Genomic DNA, 27332 nt, shown 5'->3' with positions numbered 1-27332 from the left:
GCCCACCAACACATATAAGAACATCCCCGCACGTTCTTAATTGGGCAACTCATCACATCCCCCCTCTTTTTCCCTGCCGTCCTCTGGTTTCTGAGATTTTCATCTAATTTCTCAGGAGCCCCCCCACCCCCACCCACCCAAAAAAAAAGGTAATGATCAAAAACAGCAATCTTCATTTCTTGATTTATAATTCATCATGTCTTCGATCATATTCTCATTAGATTAACAGTTTCTGATGATGATCATTTTAATTTCACGTCGATGAAATGATATTCTGTGATTTTGTTCAGACAGCCGGCGGGGAAATTAATAAAGACTGAAAGATGATTCAAGATCTCGTCTCCAGGAGTTTAATGTATGTAATGAATTCATCATCAGTTCATATATATTCATTTGCTCACATTATTTGAATGTTTAAATTTTTCTTGAAATTAAATGATTGGATTTTGGCAGATTGGCTTTTGGATATGCATATCCAGCATATAAATGTTACAAAACAATAGAGAAAAACAAGGTTGACATTAAAGAGCTCAGGTTTTGGTGTCAATATTGGTAAGCTGACAATAATCTTTCACAAACATGCCTGTTTTCCATATATATATTGGGAGCAATTTGCATTTAACCCTATATATATGTGTATGTGTGTGTGATTTTTTTGGTTCAAGAAGATGATTGGCTTGCATATGACTGATCGATCAAATTTATTTAAAAGATCTTTTTAGAATTATACATTTTTTTGTCTGGATGTAAATATCATAAGTTTTATATATAGCAAATAGGAACAGTCAAAGGAAAAGATGGGATATAACTTGACCATCCCAATTGGCCCTGAATGCCCATTTTGCAAACCTATGGTCGATTCCATTACAAGATGGGGCAATTTTCTTAATTTTACAACCAGTTTAATGAAAACTACACTTCTTAATCAGACTAGTAAAATTCAAAAAGACACCCTCTTAGTATCATTTATCTATAGACGTCATCGTAACAAGAGTACATGCATATATATATATATATATATATGTAATATTCATGATTGAGATTAATTCCGTATTATATTCTGTATTTGCAGGATAATTATAGCAGTAGTAACAGTTATTGAGAGCTTCATTGATTTATTAATTTCATGGTACGTACGTATATATGTCGTTGTACTGAACCAGTAATCAACATTTAATTCTCCAATACATATACGTTTTTAAATAATTTGAATTAATATTCCACGTATGTATTCTGCAGGTTTCCCATGTACCGAGAGATAAAATTGGCCCTCTTTATCTGCTTATGGCATCCAAGCTTACAGGTTAAATATTAACACACATCACACAGAGCTTTCATTTTCTCACAAGATCAGAAGTTAAATAAATAATTTTATAGATATATATATGGATTTTGATATAAATAGTGCGTGCATGCATGCAGGGAACTGGGTTTGTTTATAACACGTTGTTGCAGCCGTACGTGTCAAGATATGAGACAGACATAGATAGGGGTCTGCTGGAAGTTAAGCAAAGAGCCTGGGATTTGGTCTCTGATTATTGGCGTTACAGCGCAGAAGTGGGTTCCAAGAAGGCTGCTCAGCTCTTCCATCTTTTGCTTTCCCAATCTGCAAGGGTTGCAGCGCCAATCCCACCTGCTGATCAGGTTTCTCACCTTTCTTCTCCTTTTTTCACACAAATCTTTCTTTTTTAATTATCGCATTGGATGTACGAGCGTCTTAATGACGTACTTATGCATGCTAATAAGACTCGTCGATAGGTGGATATGATACTTAAAGTCAAACCCATTATGATAGTTATTACCTAAATTTGAATCTAATGTTTTTGCGTTAGGTCTTACAGACTTGAAAATATGTTCGTTGAAATAAATATTTTGAGTATGGATGAAAATGAACCTTTAAGATGTCCATGTATACCCCGAAATGCATGTTTGTACGTTAACTTAAAATTGTTGACTTTGTAAACTTTGATGCTTTATAACTAAAAAAGTTGTGTTCATTTTGATGCTTAAAAAAAAATTGTTGTTATTTTTTATTTTTTTTAGTGACAACTTTAAATTAAATTTCTGATAAATTGATGTAGGCATAACTTGATAATTTCAAGAATTACAAAAAAAAGTAAGAATTTGAAATTAGTTAAGCACAACTGATATATGGAGTGTAGATGACATTTGTTTGAATTCGATATTTTTAAAAAAAGATCGTCAAATGAATGTTGGAAGTATGTTCAATCGGGATAAAAGATTATCCTAAAGTTAAAATATGTGTTTTTTTATTTTAATAATTGATTAATACTAGGTTACCATTTAAACAGAGTTAAGATCACTATTTAAATTTCAATTGAACTTAATTTGCACCTGTTTGAACGTTTTTTATTTTATTGATTGGGAGCTTATGAAATAATTTAAATAAATTAATTTGATAATATATATGTTCTCGTGATGTCATTATGAAAAACATCTAATTAAATGTTTTTAAGAAACTTTGTTATTAAAATTTTATAAGATATTGAAAAGTGTTCAGAAAAATTTTCAAATAATAAACTTATAAGATTTAAAAATAAGATATTAAGAACTCTTAATTACTTTTTTTTTTTAAAAAAAAAGTAAGGAAGTCCTATCTTATTTTCATAATTGTAACAAAAGCCCATTCAATATCAATCTTATTAGTTAAAAGAAAATGTTGTTACTAAAATCTTAAAACTTTGAGGACTTTATTTCATCTATTAAGAATTTATTTTTTGAAATAAAATCTTACATTTTATAAGCTTCAGAAAATCTTATAAGATGCAGCAGTTTGTAAAATATTTTAATGAATTTAGCTTAACGCCTTTTAAGAGAGCAAGACACCGTTTTAAACAATTCCTGAAAATTATTGATATTTTTAAATGCTTTATATCTATATATGTACCTTAGAGATCGCTTTTTGGTCCGACTGGTAAATACAAATCACTTTTAATTAGATAATTACGATACAATTTTGTACTGATAACGAAAGTTTATCTGTAGGTACATTAAACTAGCTGTTTCGAAGACATGTGTTGAATGAAGCTGAAACCACTGGATCGTTTTGTAAATAAGGAAAAAAACCTTTAGGGACCACAGAAATTCTTTGTTAGATTGCATCCACATTTTCCAAGTGGTAGAAGTTTATACTCAACTCTATTGCTACCCAATTGCCTAATTTTAGACATTTTCCAGAATTCCAGTTCCACAGAGAATTGATGCTGTAGGATTGTTCTACCTTATTAATATATATAATATTTTATTTAATAATATTAAAATTTTTTATTTATTTTTGTAATAGTTTATTATTTGATTGATATTAATGTATTGATTGAAGGCTCGATTTATTTAAAAAATAAAAAGTTATGTTAGGGCCAAATTTGGCCCATTGGTTTATCAATTGAACATCACTTCATTATCCCACAAATCTTTTGACACTAAGCAAAAGTCTGCAAAATTACTTGTCACTTTTCTCTACTAATTCTGATAGGCCTAAAGTCGCTTTCTCGACTTTTCACTTTTATCATTCCAAAACTATAACCACGATTTTAATTTAATTAACTAAATGATTGCAGAACGCTGAAAATGAATCAAATGTGGCTCCGCCGCCGCCGCCACCAACTCCGCCCAGCACCCCTTCCGGACCATTGAAGAGGACCCATTCCGATAAGCGGCCGCCCATTCCGACGCCCGGACCGTCCACTCCCCGCCGTGATGGAACACCCAAGCACTCGTCAATTAAAGTTCAGCTTCACAAACAAACACAATTTATCCATTCCACTCCTGATACGGATGTGGGAAATGGATCGGAAGAAACGTCAGACGGTGAACACGATTCACACACTCCTAGTCCTGGCCAGGGCCGAAGAAGCACGCATTTCAAAAGCAATTAGCAAAATCATGCGATCACAAATACAAAAAATAAGAATTATCTTTTTTTTCTTGTTGAATTTTCATTTTCTTCCTATTTTTTCCCCCAATTTGGACCTTGTAGTTTGCGTACACATTTCAATTTCGCCATTACATCAAGAAAAAAAGCAGAGGAAATGAAATTGCAGATTCCTGTTTGTATGAATCCAATCACCTATTACTAGTATTTGTAGTCACACAAACCACGTTTTAGGCCGTTGCTATCTGGAGCTCCGGATGAAGCGGAGCGCCCATTTGAGGGCCCGGATAACCTTGTGGCGGACGAGGTCAAAGAAGGCGGCGGCGCGCGGCCAGAGACAGTGGAAGAAGTTGCTGCTCGAAGAACCAGGAGAGGCGGACATGGGTTGGAGATAAGCCCAAGCGGCCTGCTTCACGAGGCGGTTACGGATGCAGATGTCGGACCCCGGCTGCACCTGGTGAGCCGAATTGGGCTTGGGCGAGTTGACCGCGACCAAAGGCAGGAGGTCCTTCAGCGAAGTATAGCTGAGGGAGGTGGGCTTGATCGACAGCAACTCCAGATCATCGGATGAAGACGAGGTGGTGGTGGTGGCGGCGGAGGAAGAGGAGTTGTGGTGGGCGAGGAGGCTGAGCTTGGTCGGCGCAACCGATATGGCAGCGGAGATGGAGTTCCGGCGACGGAGAAGGGGATGATCTTGAGACGGTGATGGGGCGGGCATGACATCGTCCATCTGAGCCTGGGCTGCAAGACAGAGAATTGTTGAGGGGGGAGGGGGATAGGTAGGAGGTTTCCTAAATGAGTACATATGTGAATGTGGGGGTGGCGAAGTACATATGGTATTGGTAATTTGGAATATTTAATTTTTGTTATTGGGTAATGGAGTAACGCAATTATTGGCGTATGTTGTCACTATCTTTTAATTTGGTCTACTATTTTAGCCTCTTTTTATTCTTTACTTAATTAAATTAAATTATTATTTATTGCTTGAAGCTTCTACTTTGCTGTTTTTCTCTATTCTCGGAGAATCATTTATTTGTATTCCACTTTTTTCAATTTTACCTATTCTGCAGTGGAACGGCTCATCAAATTTTCAAAAATATAATAATATTTTTATAATTTGATCCTATTTCGGGGATTACCAATAGAATTCACCCTTTGTATAATTATACGAGGTACTGTGACGACTAATAATATCTTGCAATGTGATTCATATAATAACATTTTGAATTTTGAGATTTTTTGTTGATTTCTTAGGGTAATAAATTTTGAAGTTTTTGTATTGGATTATATGATCGATGTATGCATGTAATAAATAGTTTTATTGATATATTTATGTGTCGGAGATCTGTTAAGATTTTTTTAAGTGTATTTGAATTGAGACATAAATCAAAAACTTGCATTTATTATATTAGACCGTTAGGGTTTCTCGAGCAAGCGGCTTTCGAAACTCAAATGACTGGGATTGATTTAAATAAATAAGTTATTGTAGAAAATGGTAAGATTTCATATATAAAAAACCTAATTTATGTCTATTGTGAATGACTTTTCAGTTGGAACTAACGTTTGTGAACAATCTCTGTTAATCCGTTCAAAATCAACAGTTGAATGGTATTTAGAACAAGGATATATAATTATCTCGTTCTTCCATAAGGTTTGATATAATTTTACATAAATCCTATGTAGTTTGAAAACTAAATTTAGTACCATGAAATTTGAAAAATTAAATCTAATACAAACATCAACGATCTAAATCCGTTCTCAAGTCGTTTACACGAGCATTAGGTCTTGCAAGCACAACTAAGGTCTATTTAAAACTCATTTGAACCCAACTTAGTAAGGTTAATTTGTTCGATGATAAAACCATTGCATAAATGCGTGAATAGCATTACATTCTTAACAATTTGCAGCTTGGTTATTTATAGTTTTGGTCCACTTGAACCAGTCATATCAAAGTGACATTAATAACTGTAAGTTGTAGATCGTTGATCCAAATGCATTGTACAATCAAAAACACAAAATGACATATTTAGATCGGTCAACCTGATCCGACTATGTAAAAAAGCAATAAATTAATAAAGTTTGAGGATATTAACACGATTTTTGAAGGGCTCTCTCGTCTTTCTGGCAAATTTGTAGGTGGGTCCCACCTCACTACATTACCTTTTTTTCCTTAAATTTTTAGTTTTAATCATCATATATAAAAAATAATAATTAATTTTTTTATCAATAAATTATAATAAATCATCTTGCATACATTGAGTAATAATTCTATTCAATCAATATATCAATACGACTAATAATAATAAATAAATTACATCAATTCACATAAAATAAAATAATTATTCACATAAACTGACATAAATACACATAAATTAACTGCAAGGGTGAAACTGAGCAAGAAACGTGATCCTCGTTGGTCAGTTGAGAAAGCAGATAAAGAAGGCGCGAAGGAGGGTTTCTTTCTAGCGCTTTGTCCGTTGGGGGGCTAGAGGCTTATCTAGTCTATTCGATTTCATTAATTAATTATATATTTTATTTTCACGTTGGTCTGGAGATGGGAATTCAAGTAGACCCCTCAATGCATTCATTCATATTTCATTTTCATTGGGTCTTTGATAATAATTAATCAACATCTTGGGAGATTGGCTCACATTTTACCTAATAATATTTATTTTATTTTATGAACATATCAAAACAAAATAGTATATTCACGATAAATATTACATAATAGGAACGTCTAGATCTAATGCATTTTACATTTTTACCCAAAAAAATCTAAAAGTTTCCCTTTTTTTTTTAATATAAATTATATCTGCGCACACTGAAATTAAATTAAACTATACATACATTGATTATCCTTTTTAAAATTATAAGTACAGCACCTAGGGGTGTCAATATAATATATTTAGAGATATTTATAAGGTTTTACTTCTGAAAGAATATGAATTTTCAATTTCAATTATAATTTTAGGGGATGTATTTATAATTTTATGAAAAGTATGAAGTATCTATATAATTAAATTAACCGTTGTGGCACGTCGTTCCTACATGCATATAATTAGTAATCTTTCATGCTTTAAAATATATTATAAATAACATAAATATATAAATTAGTATATTACATTAATAAAAAGAGAGAAAGAAAAAAATAATAATTTATCAATTAGTGTAAATTTTGAAAGTTGAATGAGTTAGTAATTATTTTATCATAAAGGCATTTTTTACTTCACGAAAAAATGGTGTTGCGGTACCATTAACCGCCGTTTTTTAGTGTGCAAGGGCTTTTCTTTTTATATTAAGTAGTCGTTGTGGCACGCCGTTCCTACATTCGTATAATAAATAATTTTTTATGTTTTAAAATATATTACAAATAAGAACAAAATATACAAATACATACATTACATTAAAAAAGAAAAAAAAAAGAAAATTAATTTATTAGTCAATGTATAATTTAGAAAGTTGAATAAGTTAGTTATCTTATCAGTTGAAGGGCATTTTTGTCTTTATAAAAAGTTTAATGCGGTGGTTTCATTAACCGGCCTTTGTGAGTATGGAACTCTTTTCTTTTTATATTAGTATAGATATAGAGTATAGATAATTTATCAATTAATGTAAATTTTGAAAAGTTGAATAAAGTAGTTATTTTAGCATGAATGATATTTTTGACTTCACAAAAAATTAGTACAACAATGTCATTAACATTTATTTATGAGTGAGAAAAACTTCTTTTTTATATTAATATAAATGTAAATGAGGGGAATGTTGTCATAATTTATCCTACTTCTTAGTGACGAGCATCAAATTTTCTTTTGGTCTTCTTACTTTTCATATTTATTATATTAATTGAATCTCAGGCTTTAGTTAAAAAACTAAAAAGAAGATGTCTAGCATTTCTTTTTAATTAAATAAAATGTTCTAACATATAGATTTTGCTTTTATTTTGAATTAGTGGAGTAACAGAATTATTGCAACATAAGTAGTGGTTGATAAACAAAAAAAAAAAAAAACAAAAGTAGTGGCTGAAAAAGGAGTAATGTGGTCTTGTCCTAAATATATATATATATATATATAAAATAATCTTCATAGTCATGCCATGTTATGTCGCAAAGAATGCCAAATAAGATGATGAGGTAATAAATTACGAAATAAAATATAACATTGTAATAAATTATGATATAAATAAGATTGAAATAGATTGTAAGATAATATATGAGATAGCAACAAATTGTGAGTGTACATTACCCATCTGATATGCCTAATCGAAAAATGCACAAACTTCTCAACTTGGACGGCTCAGTCCATTCTACCTTCTGGCTCATTCTTTAGCTCACCCCACTTCAACCACTCGGCCCACTCACCTAATCTGATTTCTCTTATATTTATATCATCTTCTTCTACAGATGAAAAACCCTAACCCTATTTCTCCATCACCTTGGCTTTTTCACGTCTCTCTCTCCCTCTTCTCGGTTTCCTTCTCCGTCCTTCTCTCTCTTCATCTTCAATGTTTTTCTCCTATAAATATTCCGGTGGCTTTATGATAATGGTAACCCAAATAAGAAAATTTCTCACCCCCTTCTCTTCTCTTGCTCCTGATTAAAAAAGTTTTTCGTGAACTAATTTCTAAAGTGGAAAGTCTGAGTGGTCCTTAGTGGACTGTGCCTTGGTGGTGTGTTGGGATTTTAGCAACCATGAGAAGTTGCTGGCCTTGCAGGTTGTGGGTTTTTCTCTACCAAATTTGGCTCTCTGAGCTAAACACGTTTCCGTTCCATTTTTATTTTTTACTGCTTCTACATATATGTAAAGATCTATATTATTATTTGTCCGTATAACGGTTTTGCAACCCATACTCCCTTCTGTAATAGTTAAATAAAGACTTTAATTTTTTAGGGCTCACTACTGTTGGATTCTTCCAACAATGAGATAATGTGTGGTCGTAAAAAATTGTGAGATTATTATAATGATAAAGAAATATTACAGTTTATCATTTGAACTATACCTATTTTTATGCTTTGCCATCTTTTTTTTCTTTTTTATTTTTTGTATTAACTATATCTCAAATTTGTGAAATTTGCAAGGCACCAGTTGATAAAAATAATAATAAATAAATAGATGACAAAGTATAAAAATAAATATAATTGGGATGACAAAAGATAATATTGACCCTCATTAATTGTGAAAAAAATAAGTTATTTTTTCTCATCAATAATTAATGCTTCAGTCAAGTGGTTAAAGTTGAAGTTCCGTGAACCAATTCAATGTAATGAGTTCTAGTTTCACCAAATATGTTGGTTTGTATCTCGTTTTATATGAGCATATAATTTGTCATTTTTCTTTATTATTTCTTAATTGTAATGATTTATTTGTTGAACATAGATATATGCCTCAGTTAACTTAATTTACCATGTAATTATATAATTAGAAAAATATATAACGAAGTTTTTTTTTTCAGTAAAAGTTAGTAGCGAAAATAATTTGGTTTAGTTCAAAGTACAATAATTTTCAATTTGAATATTATATGAGTGCAATTAATTAAACGCGCGCGTATTGGATCAAGTAAGGGAAGAAGTCGACTTTATCCATATTAATTAATTAATTAATAACGTCGTTGACACATTTAATGCATGTATTTAAAATTTAAAAATAAATTATAAATAATATTTATGGGGCTTTTATGTGAAATTAAGTATTTTTTTTACTATTTAAATATAGTTATTGAAGTTACAATGATCGAATAAATAATATTTTGAAATAAGATCAAAGTAATATAATTTAAAAGGAAGAAAAACAATAAGAGGGAAAAAAACTGTCCGAATACCTCATCCATCAATATCGAATATTTGATTCTTTACTATACAAATGAATCATTGTAATAAATTATTAGTGATGGTACAACAAAAAATTAGGCATAAGAAATAAGATTTTAAAATGAGTTAGTTTAATCGTTTATATATAACTCGATCAATTACAAAATAATAGTTAATATAAAAATAATTATGCTATTTTCTTCTTGTTTTCCCCTCGTATTTTTTTTCCGACAAAGCTTATATACAGATTAGAAAAGTCGGTCGTTTATTGCTTCGGAGGGCTTGAATTCGCTATGTAATATTTGCATTGTAATTTTGAATCTGGACTGATTTCTAAACTCTATTAATTATTGCCAATTGTGTCAGTAACACTATATTATTTCCTTGAACCTGGACTGATATTTTAGCTCTATTCATTAGCGGCCATTATACAACTTAATAACTATGGAAAAATATAATATAACATAAGTTTCCATATCAGTTAGAATTCAACAAAATAATTAATTGCTTATGTCTTTCAACTATTATTATTATTATTGTGAATTCTTTATTTGATGAAGGAACAACTAATACATAATTGAACACCATTATTTAGGGGTGGCAGATGAGTCGAGCCGGCTCGCGAGCTCGGCGAGCCGGCTCGACTTTGAGCTCGACTCGAGCTCGAGCTCGAGCTCAAAGATTGTTGTTCACCAGCTCGCGAGCTGGCTCGCGAGCTGGTGAATATTTTTTATTTTTTTTTATATATGTTTTAATTTTTGAATTTTTTATATATTTAATTTTATATTTAATATTTGATCAGTTTTATAATTAAAATTGACCATATATTATAATTATTAATCAATATCATATATTTTATTTTAGATAATAATAAATTATGGTACTTTTATTTATACATTAAATCTTTATACTAAAATAAATTTAATCAACAACTTAGTAAATTTTAATATTTTTTATAATTAAAATTATTGTTTAATATTATATATAGAACTTTATGTTATATTTTAATATATATTTGTATTACGTTAATATTTTTTAAATTGACAAGTAATTGACTTATAATTTTTTATTATTTATAAATTTTTGTCAAAATTTAGTAATTCCTATGAATTAATCTAAAATCATAATAATAATAATAATAATAATAACAACATAATAATGATGGTTGAACAATTCTAATTATTATTTTATTATATATATAATGAGATTAAAAAGTTTAATCAATAATTACGATATCTTAAAATTCGAGCACCTGATTCATACGAAATTTTAATATATACAAGACTGTGTCCATTAGATCATATCAGACGGTATGATTTAAAATCACATGGCCTAATTCAACGATATACCGTCTTGAATGATTATATTTATGTTCTAAGTACGATATCTCGACATCCGTATATCCAATAAGTCTAAAATTTTACCAAATGTATTTTTTTGTAAGTTTTATCATATCTAACGGTTTGATCTGAATTTTGATGGTCCGATTAACCCATGTTGTTCAACAATGTAAGATGATAGTTACATCAATGTTATACTAACATTTATAAATATATAAATTTTGCAGATTGTGAATATATACTAATTTCAACTATATCTATGTAAATTTTTATAATTTGATCTCATGATTTAAAATAATAATAATAATGATAATGATGATGATGATGGTGGTTCAACAATTATAATTATTATTTTATTATATATAATGAGATTAAAAAGTTTAATCAATAATTAAGATATTTTAAAATTCGGACATTTGATTCATACGAAATTTAAATATATATAAGACTGTGTCCATTGGATCATATCAAACGGTATGATTTAAAATCACATGATACACCGTATTGAATGATTACTCGTATATGCGAGTACGATATCTCAACATCCGTATATCCAATAAGTCTAAAACTTTACCAAATATATTCTTTTGTAAGTTTTATCATATCTAACGGTTTGATCTGAATTTTGATGTCCCGATTAACCTATATTATTCAATAATATAAGATGATAGTTATATCAATGTTATACTAACATTTATAAATATATAAATTTTACAGATTGTGAACATATATTAATTTCAACTATATCTATGTAAAAATTTTATGATTTGATCTCATAATTTTAAATAATAATAATAATAATAATATAATAATAATAATAATAATAATAATAATAATAATAATTATAACAATAACACCAAAAGTCAAATGACTCAAATCAAAAACCCCTCTTTCTCTTTCTTTTCATCGTCTTCTTCCTTTTTCTTTCTTTCTCTCTCTCTTTCTCTTTCTACCTCCATTCTTTCCCCTCTCTTATTTCTTCCCCAAACATCTTCGAACCCTAGCCCCCCAAATTCACGGCAACAAGAAAAGCTCGTCGACAGCGACGAGGTAATCCTTCTCTCTGTTACAAGGTTGCTTCTGCAATTGATTGGTGCAAAATATCCTAAAAATCTTATCTTACAAACTAAAATTTTAGAAGTTTTACAAACTAAAAATATTTGGAATTGCTTTTGCCAATATCACCAACGAAAAGTCCATTTTTGCTGTTTTGTTGTTGCTTGTTGTTGTTGGTTGTCGCTGCTGTTTTGTCGCTCGCGTTCGAGCTCGCAGCTCGAGCTCGAGCTCGTGAAATTGAACTCGAGTTCGAGCTCGAGCTCGAGCTCGAGAATAGAGTGTCGAGCTCGAGCTCGAGCTCAACCTCGGCGAGCTCGAGCTCGAGCTCGAGCTTGAAGTTACAGAGTCGAGCTCGAGCTCGAGCTCGACAAAAATGGTCGAGCTCGACTCGTTTCCAGGGCTACCATTATTATGGGATGTACCCCACTTAAATGGATAACCATGAATCTTATATTATTATTAATAATACATTATTATCTGTCCGATTGAAACCATTACTAAGATCTCTATATTAGATTGAATTCACATTTAAATACATTATTAATTTTTAAAAAATTGTAAATAATTTACCTAATCTTATTTACATTCTATGTATTGCTATATAAAACTTTTATTCACTTCATATTTGGCTTTGTAAAATAATTGAATTTCTCGTCATAATTATAGAAGATATATCTGACATAAAACTTTTGTTGCATATTTAATTGTTTGCTTATGTTTGTGTGACTGATGAGGCTACTTTTTCATGTTGTGTCACCGGTTTATGTTTCATGGTTGTAGTTGCTCTCTGATTTAATTGAGTGCCGTGATATTTCTGAGATTACGGGCTGAGGTTTCGTCATTGCTTACGAGAGGAAGAGCTGATCTTTCGGCCGACCTCACCCCACCTGTATATATAAGGACAACTTCACAACCCGAATCCCCAATTCTATTCTCTCATCGATCTCTCCTCTTCTTCCTCATCAAATTTCTCCAAGTTCTCATCTCAACAGACGCGCTCCCCCAAGGTAAAACATATTTTCTCTTATTTCAATTGAAATTTATTCATTGGGCTGCTAGATGTTGTTTTCTCTTCGTGTCATTATACCGATTAAATCATAGTGGTTCATTGGTGGATGTTTTTGTCTATGTTTACACTGAGGGATCAGGGTGAGCGAATTTGCGATTTTTATTCTGATCTTGATTATTGTGTATAGCAATCTGGATCTTGATTCTTGATCGAATATTAGGGTTTCGTGGTTTGTTGATACGTTTGCGTGGTTTCATGATAAGGAGGCGAGTATTGCAGGCAGTGAAATTATCAAAATTACTTTTGGACTTATATTGTGATGATCGATTATGATTGCCAAGTATAACAATCCGAGTTATAATCAGTTTTGGATTCTTGTAATTGTGTTTGTAGAATTAGATTTGAATATTTGGTCAACTACTTTTGTAAAATTAATGATTACGTTAAGGTAATTTTTATAAAACCAATTACCATGAGAAGTCAAACATGTGAAACTCGGATGTTGTATAAATCTTTATCCCAAGATTGCGCTGAATTGCAAAGAGTTAAGAAATATAATTGATGTATGAGTGTTGAATCTGCATGATATTATGCAACTGATTGTTGAAGTTAGTTAGAGAGAATTTGCGCTATCCACCAGGATAAGGATCTGATTGTATACTATCTCTACTAGTATTTGGATGATGGGCATTGTTCTTTGATTTTGAGAAAGGATAATATTCCTTTTTTTACTCAGCAATATTATTATTTAGTTTTCAGCCCTCATTTTGTGAGGGAACCATTCTTGGTCTGACAAGTTGATGTAATATTGAAGTTGATGGGGAACCTTGGAAGTTTTTATCTCATCCCCTTTGATACAAAATGAAACCAGATAGTTTAATGTGGAAACAGTATCTGTTGGAATGTGGTCTATGCTTCACTTATTCTTGTTGTTTGTTCCTTTTATAGTTTATTTAACTCTGTGTGTGTGTTTTTCCGGGTGGGGGAGAGCATATCGGAGGTTTTTAATGTTTTGAAGATTTTGGGTTCACGAAGAAGCCATAAAATGTTGAAGCAAAATACTGGGAAACTCAAAAGGCCATGGGCGTTTTTAAGGCACATCAAAGTTGCAGTGGATATCCTACTACTGCTGGGAAAATACGCACACAATCATGCTGAAATAATTCTCCAGCAAAGTGTACAGCACATGGCAATGACTGGATGCTTTGCTGGGAAATATTGAAACATGATCGGTTGTTTATTTTCCCAATAGTTGGGGGATGTCCACTGCAATTTCGATGTGCCTTAAAAATGTCCATGGCCCTTGAGTTGCATAATTGTGTGCAAATCTTTGGCAAATTTTCTTGTATTTGTACTTAGTCATTAATGCAAGGTTGTAGTTTCTATAGTTTCCTTAAATGTATTTTTTATGAGCCTCAAGAGTGATAAAATCATAGGAAGTAGTTGCTTTTCTATATCTTTAATCAAGCTTTTTTTGACCATGTGGAAATGAAGCTCTAAAAAACAGTGTATGCGCCGTCCCATTCAGAGTCAAAGAGAGGAATAGGGTAAAGTGCTACTGATCTTATTTTCTATGAACTCCGAGCTATGAATTAGGAGCTAGATGTTAGAGTTAGCAGCTCTTAGTTCTGAGCTAGTAGTTTCTTTTGAGTTATTGAGCTTTGCAAATTTTGTGTTGTTTATATTCATGCCGTAATATGTGCATGTAACCCTAAAACTATATGGAACACGAGGACTTGAGTAGAGTAGCGTGAGAGTTAACTGATTGTGTGTAAACCAGAACGCATGGTGGACGAAAAAATTTGATGCAGCGAAAAACCATGTGAAAGTTGTACTTCCCTTGAAATTTCCAGTAGCTTGAGGATGCAATCTGCCAATGATATGCTATTTGGAGGGTTGGAAAATGCTATTTGTAAAATTTAAGAGCGGACTGTGCAAATTCGATGTAATTTAAGGGTGCGAAATGCTATTACCTAAAATTTGTCGATCTCATGCTCACGCACAGGGGTGTAATGAGACGGTCGGTGACTGAGTTTGCCGGAGTGATTAGCAGAGCACTGCTCGCCGTGTCCAATCAAACGCTACCAACGCGGCCATGGACACCGTCGCTAGAGCAAACCCTCCACCAACTCGGCTGCCGGGACTCACTGAGTCCGGTCCTTGTTGCCCGAGTTATCGACCCGTTCCTCCTCAATCATCACTCCCTCGCTTTTGGGTTCTTCAACTGGGCGTCTCAACAACCGGGGTTCTCCCATACTTCCGCCACTTATCAATCCGTTATCAAGTCCCTCTCCGTTTCCCGCCAATTCAACTCCATTGATAAGCTGTTAAAACAAGTAAGGGTGCAAAAGATTATCCTTAGTCCCTCCGTTTATCGCTCGGTCATTGGTTCCCTTGTCGCCGGTAGGAGAACCCATGTGGCATTTTCGGTATTTTGTGATGTTGTATCTGTTGTTCCGGAGATTGGACCTGAAGTTTGTAATTTGCTTCTTGCGGTGTTGTCATCTGAAGGGATGATTAAGAGTGCCCGGAAGGTGTTTGATGAAATGATTAAGAAAGGTGTTCGGTTGAGTACTCTTGGTTTTGGGGTTTTTATATGGTGGGCTTGCAGAAATATGGGATTAGGTGAGATTTTGATTTTGTTGGATGACGCTAGGAAAGTTGATTGTTTGGGATTTGATGGGTCGATTATTGCGCTTTTGGTTGTTCATGGGTTGTGTGTGGAGTCCCGGGTGAAGGATGCAATATGTGCTTTGGAAGAGTTGAGAAAAAGAGAGTGTAAGCCTGATTTTATGGCGTACAGAATTGTTGCAGAGAAATTGCGTGAGATGGGAAACATAGTTGATGTAGAGATGATCTTGAAGAAGAAAAGGAAGTTAGGGGTGGCGCCAAGGGCTAATGATTATAGGGAATTTATTCTTCAGTTAGTTTCAGAGAGACTGATATGTGAAGCAAAAGATTTGGGTGAAGTGATTGTAAGCGGGAATTTTCCAATTGAGGATGATGTTCTCAATGTGTTGATAGGATCTGTGTCTTCTGTCGACTGTCTGCAAGCAGTTTCATTTTTGAGGTTCATGCTCAAGAAAGAAAGAATGCCGACTCTGCTAACGTTAACCAACTTGAGTGAAAATCTCTGCAAGCATGAAAAAGGAGAAGAACTAGTTGAAGTTTTCCAACTCTTGTCGACGAAAGAGTACTTCAGCAACTTGGAGAGTTACAATATAATGGTCTCCTTCCTCTGCAAGGCTGGAAGAGTTAAAGAAGGGTATCAGGTGCTTCAAGAGATGAAGAAGAAAGGTTTGAGCCCAGATGTTTCGTCTTACAATTCTCTTCTCGAAGCTTGCTGCAGGGAGGATCTAGTGCGACCTGCAAAACGGCTATGGGATGAGATGTTTGCAAGTGGTTGCTCTGGGAACTTGGAGAGTTACAAAATCCTGATTCGAAAATTTTCAGAAGTAGGCCAGGTTGAAGATGCTTGTCGCCTGTTCCACCACATGTTTGGGAAAGGGTTGGAACCTGATGAATCGATATACAAATTCCTCCTTCAAGGCCTTTGCCAGGAGAAAAACCTTGAAATGGCTCTGCATATCTTTCAGAAGTCAGTTGAACAGGATGCAACACTTGCAAACACGTTACTGAGTTCATTTCTTCTCTGCCTATGCAAAGAAGGTGACTTATCAACCCATACCTCTTACATATTGTGCTTACTAAAAGATTTCTTGCTTTAAAGTTGAACTGATATATATATGTTCCCGCAGGTTTTCTTACCGCAGCTTCTAAACTACTGTGTGAGCTCACATGTGGTATAGGATGTCCAAAGTCCCATTTAACTTTGCTGAATTACTTGGCTGACATTGGAGAGCTTCCATTAGCCACTGAACACATACAATGCATTGCAGATAAGTCGCCCACACTGCTACATACTATTCAAACTGAATTAGCAGCGTCACTTTCATCATCATTAGAACCAGATTCAGCCGTTCGGTTGTCGAGGGAAATGGCCAAATTATCTATGCCTACTATAGTGTAGAGTCCTGGGGCTATCTTAATATCCAAATCCAATGAGTTGATGTCTTTAGATGGATACGCATAGTTCTTTGCTTCTGTTTCTTGAATTTGAGGCAGGAAAAAAACAGCTCAGTTGCACATACAACAGAGGTGACTCCAGCAGATGCAGGGTCTGCTGTCAATACTCTTGTCGCTGTCCCTTAAATTTTCATCTGTACCTTATGGTTCGTGGGATTGAATGCTGGTGCAGGATGGTTATGGCAATGATGCAGATGGAAGTGTGGCAGCAGAGAAGGAACTGGAGCTCTGGTGGGTCCGCTGGGTCCCAGTGAGGGCGAGAACAGAATCATCATTTCTTGATTTTCCAATGCTGAAGCTCTTGAGTTCGAGCAAAAATCTGAACTTTTGATCTTGAGTTCTAGGATTACCTCCACCTTTACAATGTGGTATCCTGGTACATTGAGTGAGGGTTTTCTGTTGAAAATGTGGGCAAAATTGAGAGAAATAATGAAAAAATGATGACGGAGATCATGTGGAGAAGATGACAGCCATGACCCATGTTCTTGGATCCAAAATCAGAGAAAAACTTTTCACTACCTTTTTTGGGGTGTAAAGTATCTCATATTACCTTTCTGCTTAAAACAAGTCAGGAACTAGAGAAGTTTGTTTCTGGATGGTATAACTGTTGCAGTAGAGAAGAAGGGCCTGTTTTATTCAAGTATGGTATTTTTTTCCTTTTAACTGTCAAAATAATGAATACTATTTGACCCTTCATTTGTTTCCTAATTAACACATTCTATGCATCGTGAATCTAAATCATTTTCCATCTCAGATTTACTGAAACTGGGTAGAGAAGACTTCTTTGAGGCCTGACATGGAAAGCAGGAATCGTTCGCTCTGGACAAATGGAGAGGAGAAAATCAGTAGACAAATGCATGCAGGTATGCTGTTTCCGGAATTTGTGTGTTCACTGCAAATTCTATCAGAGTAATTTTGTCTGAAATCTGTCTCTTATCAGTTGCTTGAATTGATGGATTGTATTGTTTGCAATATTCCAATGATATCAATATGATCATTTCTTATAGAGCATATTAAGCATTCATGTTTCTTTTACATTTAATAATCAAATTATAAAAGGTACAAATTTAAAAACTTAATATGCTACAAAATTAGGTTATTACAATCCACATGCAATCTGAAGTATTACTATGCTCATCACTAGCTCCCTTGTATTATGCTTCTGTGGATCAAACTGAAACATGAACTCATATGGATTAGCCATTTCCGTTTTCTTTTGAGAAAATTGGTTTGAGTGCATCATTATATAAAAAATGTTAACATCAAGAGTTAATTTAAAGTCAGCCACCAACCATTCAACCATCAACCATAAACATCTATTACAAAGTAGAAAAATAACTACTGTAGTACTGTGTAAAAAGTCATTGTTGATAGTAAAAATGATACACTACCATATTTTAATGGTACAACAGCCCCTATATTTCAAATTATAGTTTACTAATAAGAGCGCAGAGGTTGGCAATTTTTCGCCAATATGAATAATTATGGTTCTTGATTCTAATACAAATTATACGATTGTCAGACAAAATATTACGTCTCCACCATAAGAGGAAAATTGAATTGACATTCATATTAAGATAGAGATTTTGCTTAAATTTACATTTCTTTTTAATTGAAGATAATTAGGTATACTGTGTAGAAAATTTAATTGTGAATGCTTTTCTTCTTTTATTAAGGTTCTTTATGGAGACTGTTCGAGCTTAAAATTATATGTCGTACAGATAGCTATGAGCCCTACTGTGATACCAAGTGCAATATAAGTTCCATAGGACAATTTAAAGTCAGCACCAAATCATTCAGAAACAAAAAAATTCAGCACCAAGTTTTGCAATTATTTCAATTTCTGGCCCACTAATTTAAACAAGGAATATATTGGTCCTACAAAGTTTTGACTATTTCACGCGGAAAATTGATGATACATCATTCTGGAGAATATATTATTATATATTATAGTTTCGTGTTAAAGTACACGGATATCAGCAATCATAATTTAATACTTGCAAAAGCATAATTTCGGCTATAATAAATTCTCTATGTAAGAGAAGTCTTTTCTCAAGGAGGATTAAAGTTGATTTTCTAACGCCATAGGGACGTGAACTCGTACATCTCTTTCACCGAAACAATGTACCGCTGTTAGGCCACTTAATCGTCACCTGAAGGAAAGGTTAGGTTCATTAGAGCAAATATTGAGGTTATTAGAGATGCAACCACTAGAGTATTAGTTATTATGTAAGTTGAATTCTAGACTTTTAAATTCCTTCTTGTGATATTAGTAATATAATCCTATTATGATTCGTGTCTGAAACTTGTCAGAATTTTTTGTTCTTTAAGTAAATTGGTTATATTACATTTTACACATTAATTATTGATGGGATTTGAACTCATGATCTAATAGTTATGAGACTTTAATTTTGCCAACTAAACTAGATTTTATTGGCAAATTCATCTGAATGTAAGTCGTTGAGTTTTAGACTTCTGACTTTTAATTGTTCATGATCTGATTAAGAACCAAAAAGAGTCTACGCTCCACCTTGTCCTCCGTCTTCGTGGTGGGATGCAGATTTTTGTGAAAACCCTTACTGGGAAAACCATCACTCTTGAGGTTGAGAGCTCAGATACCATTGACAATGTCAAAGCAAAGATCCAGGACAAAGAGGGGATTCCGCCTGATCAGCAACGGCTAATATTTGCTGGGAAGCAACTTGAGGATGGGCGAACTCTTGCAGATTACAATATCCAGAAGGAATCTACACTCCACCTTGTCCTCAGGCTTCGTGGTGGGATGCAAATATTTGTGAAGACTCTTACTGGTAAAACTATTACCCTGGAAGTTGAAAGCTCAGACACAATTGACAATGTCAAAGCAAAAATTCAGGACAAGGAGGGGATTCCTCCAGACCAGCAGAGATTGATCTTTGCTGGCAAACAACTTGAGGATGGAAGGACCTTGGCAGATTACAATATTCAGAAGGAATCGACCCTCCATCTTGTGCTGCGATTGAGGGGTGGCATGCAGATTTTTGTCAAAACCTTGACTGGGAAGACCATTACATTAGAGGTTGAGAGTTCAGACACAATCGACAATGTCAAGGCCAAGATTCAGGATAAGGAAGGCATTCCTCCAGACCAACAGCGATTGATCTTTGCTGGTAAGCAGCTTGAAGATGGCAGGACTCTTGCTGATTATAATATTCAAAAAGAGTCTACTCTTCATCTAGTTTTGCGATTGAGAGGTGGGATGCAAATCTTTGTAAAGACTTTGACAGGGAAGACAATCACTTTGGAGGTGGAAAGCTCTGATACAATTGATAATGTGAAGGCAAAAATTCAGGACAAGGAAGGGATACCACCGGATCAGCAGCGGCTGATCTTTGCAGGGAAGCAGCTCGAAGATGGCCGTACCCTTGCAGATTATAACATCCAGAAAGAATCAACCCTTCACCTTGTTCTTCGCCTCCGGGGTGGTCATTTCTGAGGATAGAATGCTGTTTGATATGCAAACAATATACCTATGTTAATTTTCTGTTTGGTTTTCTATATTTCTGTTTCTAAACTACCTCTTTTCTGAAGACTAGCTTGTTTGGATTTTCTATGTAGTACTACAATAATAAAAGTTGTATTAAAGCTTTATTATTATGTTTTTTTTTGCATTTATTGTCTTTTTGGGAATATAAATTCAGGATTTGCGTGGCATCCCTTATGTTAGTTTTATGTATCTAATTTTCTTGGCACTTGTGCAGAATTCTTGAGAAATGCTGAATTAGTCTTAGTTGAAGCATGTTAACTAGCATATTGTATATACAGGCTGATGAGATTTGGTTGAGTAAATGTGTGTGTATTCTGTGATTGTTTTGTTGAATCTCCTTCTCTGGTGTTCTCAGTTTCCATGCGAAGCATTTGCTAGTTGCACATTGTACAGACAGTCATGTATGCATATTGTTAATAAGTGTACTTCACATGCTTGTTTGTCGCACCTCTTCTCTGTGACAGAAACATTAGAAATCGCAACTGAATTTGTTTCTTCTCCTACTGAAGAATATTCAAATATCACGAGGGAGAAGATGGAGAGGTTAACTTCCGGGAATGCACATGATCTGTTTGTCATCTGACGTTTCCTATCTCCTGGCTTATTGTGAAGCAACTATTTTGTGTCTTGTTTCTGGGTTTTGCTGAAATTATGATTATGGGTTTACTCCAATGAACATGAACTAAAGTGAGCAGGTGATGACAAAATGAATTTTCTTATTAATGATGTTGATGTCTAACATGTGATGTGGGCAAGTATGAAGAGCAGTGTGGTTGATATTGAATCTGTAGCTTTAATTTTGTTGTGCTCAGGTGAAACTGCTGGACATGTTCGCCTTAAATTGATGCTTCCTTTCTGTCACAGCCAGTTTGCCAGAGACAAACACTGATTTCCAGGTGTACTTTTCTTTTCCTCTACATGGAGTTTCTTATATTGATTGTGGTGGGCATGTTGTAAGCAAATAAACAAGAAATTATTGGATTTGGGAGAACGAACTTCTTTGAGGCTTCAAGATCAAGATAAATATTGAAGCCACCATAATAGAATATAATTGTCTTGAGCTATGAAAATACCTAAGGAGATAATTATTAGCTAAAATGGGAAAAGTTCAACTCCTTTAGCATGAATGCTTATCTACTTCTTTTCCTCCATGAGGAGGAACCTTGGCCCTTAAAGCTAAGAAAGGACAAGTTCCGAGTTTTGATTTAGCCATATTATTTATAAAATTTTGTTATACTTGTTATGTGTTTGTTAATCTTCTTGAATTGTATGTCAATCATATGATAAGTGTAAATTTATATCTTATGTGATTAATTTTAACTTTAGAAAATTATTTTGAGATGGAGTTGCAAAAGTTGATCTGAACATGGTTTATTACATACTACAAAATCCATTATGGACTTCTCGTAATTAACTTTTGGCAAATTGATTTATATGTGAGAAAATGACAAGACGTAAAAGTATTAGGATACTCAAATTCATTATAATTTAACAAAAGGTTTTAGTTCCGTGGCAAGCAATTGGACATTGAAGATGGGATTTTTGTTAAGGAGTAAGGGTTTGAAATCCCAAAGTTACATTTGTTGGATGATCTTTAACTATTTTGTTTACATTCTAATTAAAATTAGTTTCATCTCCATTTGTGGGATAAGGATATCTGTGATGCTAACAGGAAAAATAAAACTTACCTCTACTCCGACCAATTACACTCGAAGCTCTAATGATATTTGACTACCTAGTAGGTTGAAGATGAATTTAAAGTATCGTTGACGTGTAATTCCATCTAATAAATAAATATGTTGATTAGTCAATTTATGAAATTTTACGAACATCAGCAGAAAAAGTCGAATGATATTCATATTTATTTTAATTGATTTATTACAAATTTATTGCAGGTCATGCATTTTATTGGGATAGTTACCTATTCTTCCCGTGAGGTTTGGTGTAATTACACGTAAACTTTCTGTGGTTTGGGAAATAGCATTTGGAGGTTTGTTTTTTTTCTAGCAAATAAGTCTCTCCATTAATCAAAATTTATTGAATTTGTTAATATAATAAAAAAAATTGAATGAAAACTGATATTTAACCTTGATTAATATATTGCAGGCCAAACAATTTTTTTTCGACTAAACTACTCTTATAATGGTGAAAATATATTCCTCACATGTATTAATGCGTGAAGATATATGAATGTAATTTGATCATAAAAAGATTTGTTTGACCTGCAACAAATCAGTAATAAGTTAGCCGGCAATATAATTTGTTTTTAATTTTTTTGTTAATATCAACAAATTTGGTGAATTTTGACTAATGGAGAGACTATTTGTTATATGGAAGCAAACATCAGAGGTGTTAAATGTAGTTTTCAAACTACAAGAGGTTTACGTGTAATTATATTAAATTTTAAAGAAGGGAAGTTTAATTATCCTTTTTTTTTTTATTGGACTACTCTCGTATATTTCACACACTAATACTTGTGAGGAGATATGTACTTGTAATTAAATTAATTTATAAGGTAAATAGTATAATATATTCAATAGATTGCATTGTTTGGAATAGCACATCACACACTAATTGTTGGACGGAATTTATTAATAATGGATCTATTTATTGGACAGAAATGAACACCAAGAGTGGATTTGCTAATTGGACAAAATGAATACCAATAATAGCAAATGTAACTTTTTAGATCATTAATAATGTTCATGTAATTACATTGCAATATAGAGAAGAATCACACTTTAGTGAAGAATCATATAATTATCCCGTATTTGAATTTGTGTTATATTATCAATATTTATATGAGTAGAAAAGGGAGCACCACTTGCTCAATTGCTGGTCCCCCCACTCTGATATTGTGGTACGTAGTGTTGGCTGAGATCTTAATAGTGCATTACAAATTAACAGCCACCATATGTATTGCTATTTTAATATCAAGATTTTATCACAATTGAGGAATATAAAGATAAAAGCCAATGTACACTTCTCCTACTCGCCGTGGCCATCGCTGTCGATCATTGTACATGCATCAACTCAATCCAATCACATCACTATTTGTTAACGATGTGTGATCATTTTTAGGTTAGCGGATCTGAATTGATTGTAAAGTTGGTGCAAAGCTATAAATGCATGGGAATGTGTTTTGCATATTATGAATAGTTCTATGACTATATCGATATCTCAATAAATGAAATAATACATCATTATGGCAAAGAATAGAGTGATAATTAAAATAAATTTACAGAAAGTGGGATAAATTAATACCGACACGTCTAGTGAGGTTCGGGTAAATAATTTCAAATTTGTTCATGAAACTTTAATTTTAGTTTTGAAATTGTATAAGACACCATTGGTATAAACACATTAATATCTAACGGGACCAAATTCCATATTTTGGGAGTGAAAACTAACCATTGTACACAAGCGGTATCTTGCAAAATTTACGGGGTGTTGGCTAAATTTATCTAAAAAGTCTTATTTAAAATTTCAAAGCTTATTTATTCGAGTGTTTGTTATAATAAGCTCTTCATATAATAATAATGGATGAAAAAGTCGTCAAATTGTAAGAATCTAAAATCATATAAATAGATAATTTTATTTCAGGGACAAAATGCCAATTATGTGAAGGGTATAAGTGAAAATACTGACAAAATTATGAGTGATATTTTTTTACCGAATGTCAAAATTGAAGAGCTTATAAGATGTTTCGAAAAAAGTTGGTGAAAGTTAACTTTTTCTTAAAAATCCTATAAAATTCAAAATATATTATTTTAATTAAAATTTTATAAACTTCCAAAGAAAAATGTCAAATAATGTTTAAAAATTTTATAAGTTTTCAAACTTCTTATAAGATATTAAGTTTGGACAAACATCTTGAACAAAAAACAATTTGTATCTATCTCTTTGACCCTTAGGGTGAGAATTGTTGAAAAGTGAGGCCGGAAATCCAGGAAATTGGTGCAACTAGCTCGCAAGGTTCACTTCTCCATAATCACATATTAAAATAGAGACAATAATGGATTGATGACATGTTGGGTGATGTTAATTACCATGCAGGTTGTAATTAATTAAATATTAGTTTTTCACAAGCAGTTTGCATAAGCATATAAAAATTTTTTTAGTGTGAGATGATAAGCAAAAAAATTGTTAAAAGAATACATATAATTATAAATTATAATAAATATGGAAAAGTAATGTGAAAGAAAAATATAAAGTAATAGGTGATTAAGAGAAAAAAATATATAATATGAATTATTAAAAAATATTGAAATTACTAATTTGATCAAATTTTTTCAAAGGATAAAAAATAAAATAAAGGATGAATTTGAATTTTCAAAAATTGGTACGATAATTTTTTTTTTATAATATTATAAATGTTGAAATTGATGTTTTTTCTTTTCCTTAAAAAGGTCCAGATGAGTCCAATGAAGTGTTGGGTGCCTACCATTTCCAAAGCTTAATCAAGACAACAAATTGTCTTGCTTGCTCATCTCTTCTCTGATCTGGATTGCAAATTCATCTCCTTCAGTTTTAGTACAAAATGAAAACATGGGGAAGACCCTAATTGTTATGCTTTCCACCATCTACTCCACTTGGGCTTTTGACACGTGTCATGCCCCATTACCTTTTTTTTAAATAAATAAAACAGTAATTACATAATTACATCAATTTTTGAATAAATTGAGCATTAATTGAACAATACATCGATTCAATCAGTATATTAATATAACTAATTACGAATTATAAAATAACAAATTACAATAGATTCATATAAAAATGAGGCAATCATCCACACATGCAATGGGACTTGAACTTATTACTTGGGCAAAATATTTTTTTAGTCCCATAAAATAAGGGTAGAATTTTTTTAGTACTGTACCTGTGGCAGGTGACGCTTTTGGTTCCATAAAACACAAAATCATGTTATGTTATTCTCAAAAAATGTGATTTTGGGCCTTTTTAGTCCCAAAACTACGTCTTTTTAGTTTCAAATGCATTTTTAGTTCCAAAACCACAACACACAAGACTTTTGGGAACTAAAAATACGTGATTATGAGTTTTATTGGATAAAAGCGACACCTACCAAAGTTGTGGTACTAAAATGAATTATACCCTTATTTTATGGGACTAAAAAAATATTTTACCTCTATAACCTCGAACTAAATCACGAGAATCTCAACCTTAATCACAGTAATAATTAGGGATCATTGGTGTCACGCCCCATTACCTAATTAGTGGTCAATTACTTTGTAATTTTGCAATAAAGTGAGCAACTAAAGTACCCCTAAATGGTTCAATAAAGGCTTTAAAAGAGAAATAAAGAGTAGAGTGAAAAAGGAGTTTGGACCACCAAAACCGAGCAATAACAAGGAAAGATACAAATAATAATTACTGTGCTTTTCTTTGTTATTATCTCCATTTTTTATTTTTTATTTTTAAGAAACGATAATCAGATAATTATATCAATATTTTAATAAAATTGAGCATTTGAGCAATACTTCAGTTCAATTAGTACATGAAATACCCACATATCATGCAGGACTCGAAACTATGATCACTTATTTGATCGTGAAATCTCAATCTCAACCTCAACCATTAGGATAAAATATTATTAATAATAATCACTTAATTTTTTTCAATGATTATCATGTCGTAATTTTTATAAGCTTCTAGAATGCTCACTCGTATTTTAGTAATACATTAAAAAATATTACTTTAATTTTCACAGTTCGATTCGAGGACGGTATTTGTACTTATAAAACTAAAAAAGAATGTGTATTTATATTGGATAAATATGGAGAAATGAATTGAGTAATGAATGTTTAGGGCAGCTAAGATGGAACATTGGCATTCAAAAGTTTTTGGAGAAGTTGATGGCTTGGCTGCTACGTACAATTGTCTGGCAATAATCATCTTTGTTTTTTTGGTTAAAAGGTATGCAAATGCAATAACAATTATTTATTAGAAAACTTTTTACACTGACATCTTAGGCACTTTTTGGGCCATGTAGCATCAATACACCCGCGCCTACCTACGACCTAATAATCAACCACTATGGATTATTGTTGTTGTGAAAATAAGTCTTAAAAAAAAATATATATATATATTATATTTTTTTTTCATTCGAATTATATTTTTTTTAAATGTTGTTATTAATTTATCATCTTAATTTTACAAAATTTGTAAGTTATCTATCATATATGGCCATGTTTCTGTTAGAAAAAAAACATCTCATCAAATATCGTACTACCCTTAAACAATACGTGTGCATTGCATATGTTGTTTTTCCGATAGAAAATCTGACTGAAAAGTAGTTATATATGATAACTTGTAAATTTCGCAAAGTTGGGATAATAAGTTAACACGATCTATAATGTTAAGTACTTATGTTAAAATTTACTAAGTTGCCCTAGAATTATATAATTGTGCTAAAGGAAAAGACAGGGAGAAACCTGAGTCAAGAGTTGAGCGGTAATCAAACAATCGAAACAACTTTTTTGAAGCCAAACGTTCAATAACACTTATTTTAAATTTTTCTAAGGAATAATTACATATTTCTTTTCCGAGCTTTGGTTGAATTGTATGTAGATATTTTATAGTTAGAAAAATTACATCTCGT

The 27332-nt window shown here is 32.6% G+C and overlaps 4 protein-coding genes across 5 annotated transcripts; 3 read left to right on the top strand and 1 right to left on the bottom strand.

Annotated features, from left to right (window-relative positions):
* The first annotated feature begins 122 nt into the window (after positions 1 to 122).
* Positions 123 to 4079, top strand: LOC105161805 (HVA22-like protein j). Of its 2 annotated transcripts, none has more exons than XM_088880345.1 (7): positions 123 to 149; positions 291 to 355; positions 454 to 552; positions 1073 to 1129; positions 1240 to 1303; positions 1423 to 1644; positions 3579 to 4079. In XM_088880345.1, the coding sequence occupies exons 2-7, from the start codon at positions 324 to 326 to the stop codon at positions 3894 to 3896; spliced, it is 792 nt and encodes a 263-aa protein (XP_088736471.1). In that variant the 5' UTR covers positions 123 to 149; positions 291 to 323; the 3' UTR covers positions 3897 to 4079. The 2 variants fall into 2 exon arrangements, with proteins under 2 accessions (XP_088736471.1, XP_088736472.1); XM_088880346.1 differs by lacking the exon at positions 3579 to 4079 and adding an exon at positions 3007 to 3266 and having other exon boundaries at positions 124 to 149.
* LOC105161721 (uncharacterized) lies at positions 3396 to 4697 on the bottom strand. The gene has a single exon (XM_011079512.3). It carries the CDS (start codon positions 4695 to 4697, stop codon positions 4134 to 4136), a length of 564 nt encoding a protein of 187 aa, XP_011077814.1. The 3' UTR covers positions 3396 to 4133.
* Positions 4698 to 11927: 7230 nt separating this feature from the next.
* Positions 11928 to 17131, top strand: LOC105161720 (pentatricopeptide repeat-containing protein At5g14080-like). Its single transcript, XM_088880434.1, has 4 exons — positions 11928 to 12086; positions 12873 to 13099; positions 15107 to 16770; positions 16860 to 17131. Exons 3-4 carry the CDS (start codon positions 15114 to 15116, stop codon positions 17129 to 17131), a joined length of 1929 nt encoding a protein of 642 aa, XP_088736560.1. The 5' UTR covers positions 11928 to 12086; positions 12873 to 13099; positions 15107 to 15113.
* A 554-nt stretch (positions 17132 to 17685) lies between these two features.
* LOC105161719 (polyubiquitin 3) lies at positions 17686 to 20837 on the top strand. Its single transcript, XM_011079511.3, has 3 exons — positions 17686 to 17827; positions 17942 to 18050; positions 19694 to 20837. The coding sequence occupies exons 2-3, from the start codon at positions 18015 to 18017 to the stop codon at positions 20660 to 20662; spliced, it is 1005 nt and encodes a 334-aa protein (XP_011077813.1). The 5' UTR covers positions 17686 to 17827; positions 17942 to 18014; the 3' UTR covers positions 20663 to 20837.
* The last annotated feature ends 6495 nt before the right edge of the window (positions 20838 to 27332 follow it).

The sequence above is a fragment of the Sesamum indicum genome, linkage group LG5, assembly GCF_026168435.1.
Source record: "Sesamum indicum cultivar Baizhima isolate 11 linkage group LG5, ASM2616843v1, whole genome shotgun sequence".
In the NCBI taxonomy this organism is placed as follows: domain Eukaryota; kingdom Viridiplantae; phylum Streptophyta; class Magnoliopsida; order Lamiales; family Pedaliaceae; genus Sesamum; species Sesamum indicum.
This window is presented reverse-complemented; position numbering and strand designations above follow the sequence as displayed.

Bases quoted from the DNA above. Each gene is read 5' to 3' on its own strand.
- LOC105161805 (XM_088880345.1), top strand. From the start codon at position 324: ATGATTCAAGATCTCGTCTCCAGGAGTTTAAT. The intron at 356-453 runs GTATGTAATGAA...GGATTTTGGCAG, and splicing joins CTCGTCTCCAGGAGTTTAAT to ATTGGCTTTTGGATATGCAT. The intron at 1,645-3,578 runs GTTTCTCACCTT...AAATGATTGCAG, and splicing joins CAATCCCACCTGCTGATCAG to AACGCTGAAAATGAATCAAA.
- LOC105161719 (XM_011079511.3), top strand. From the start codon at position 18,015: ATGGAGAGGAGAAAATCAGTAGACAAATGCATGCAG. The intron at 18,051-19,693 runs GTATGCTGTTTC...GATCTGATTAAG, and splicing joins CAGTAGACAAATGCATGCAG to AACCAAAAAGAGTCTACGCT.
- LOC105161720 (XM_088880434.1), top strand. From the start codon at position 15,114: ATGAGACGGTCGGTGACTGAGTTTGCCGGAGTGATTAGCAGAGCACTG. The intron at 16,771-16,859 runs GTGACTTATCAA...ATGTTCCCGCAG, and splicing joins TCTCTGCCTATGCAAAGAAG to GTTTTCTTACCGCAGCTTCT.
- LOC105161721 (XM_011079512.3), bottom strand. From the start codon at position 4,697: ATGTACTCATTTAGGAAACCTCCTACCTATCCCCCTCCCCCCTCAACA.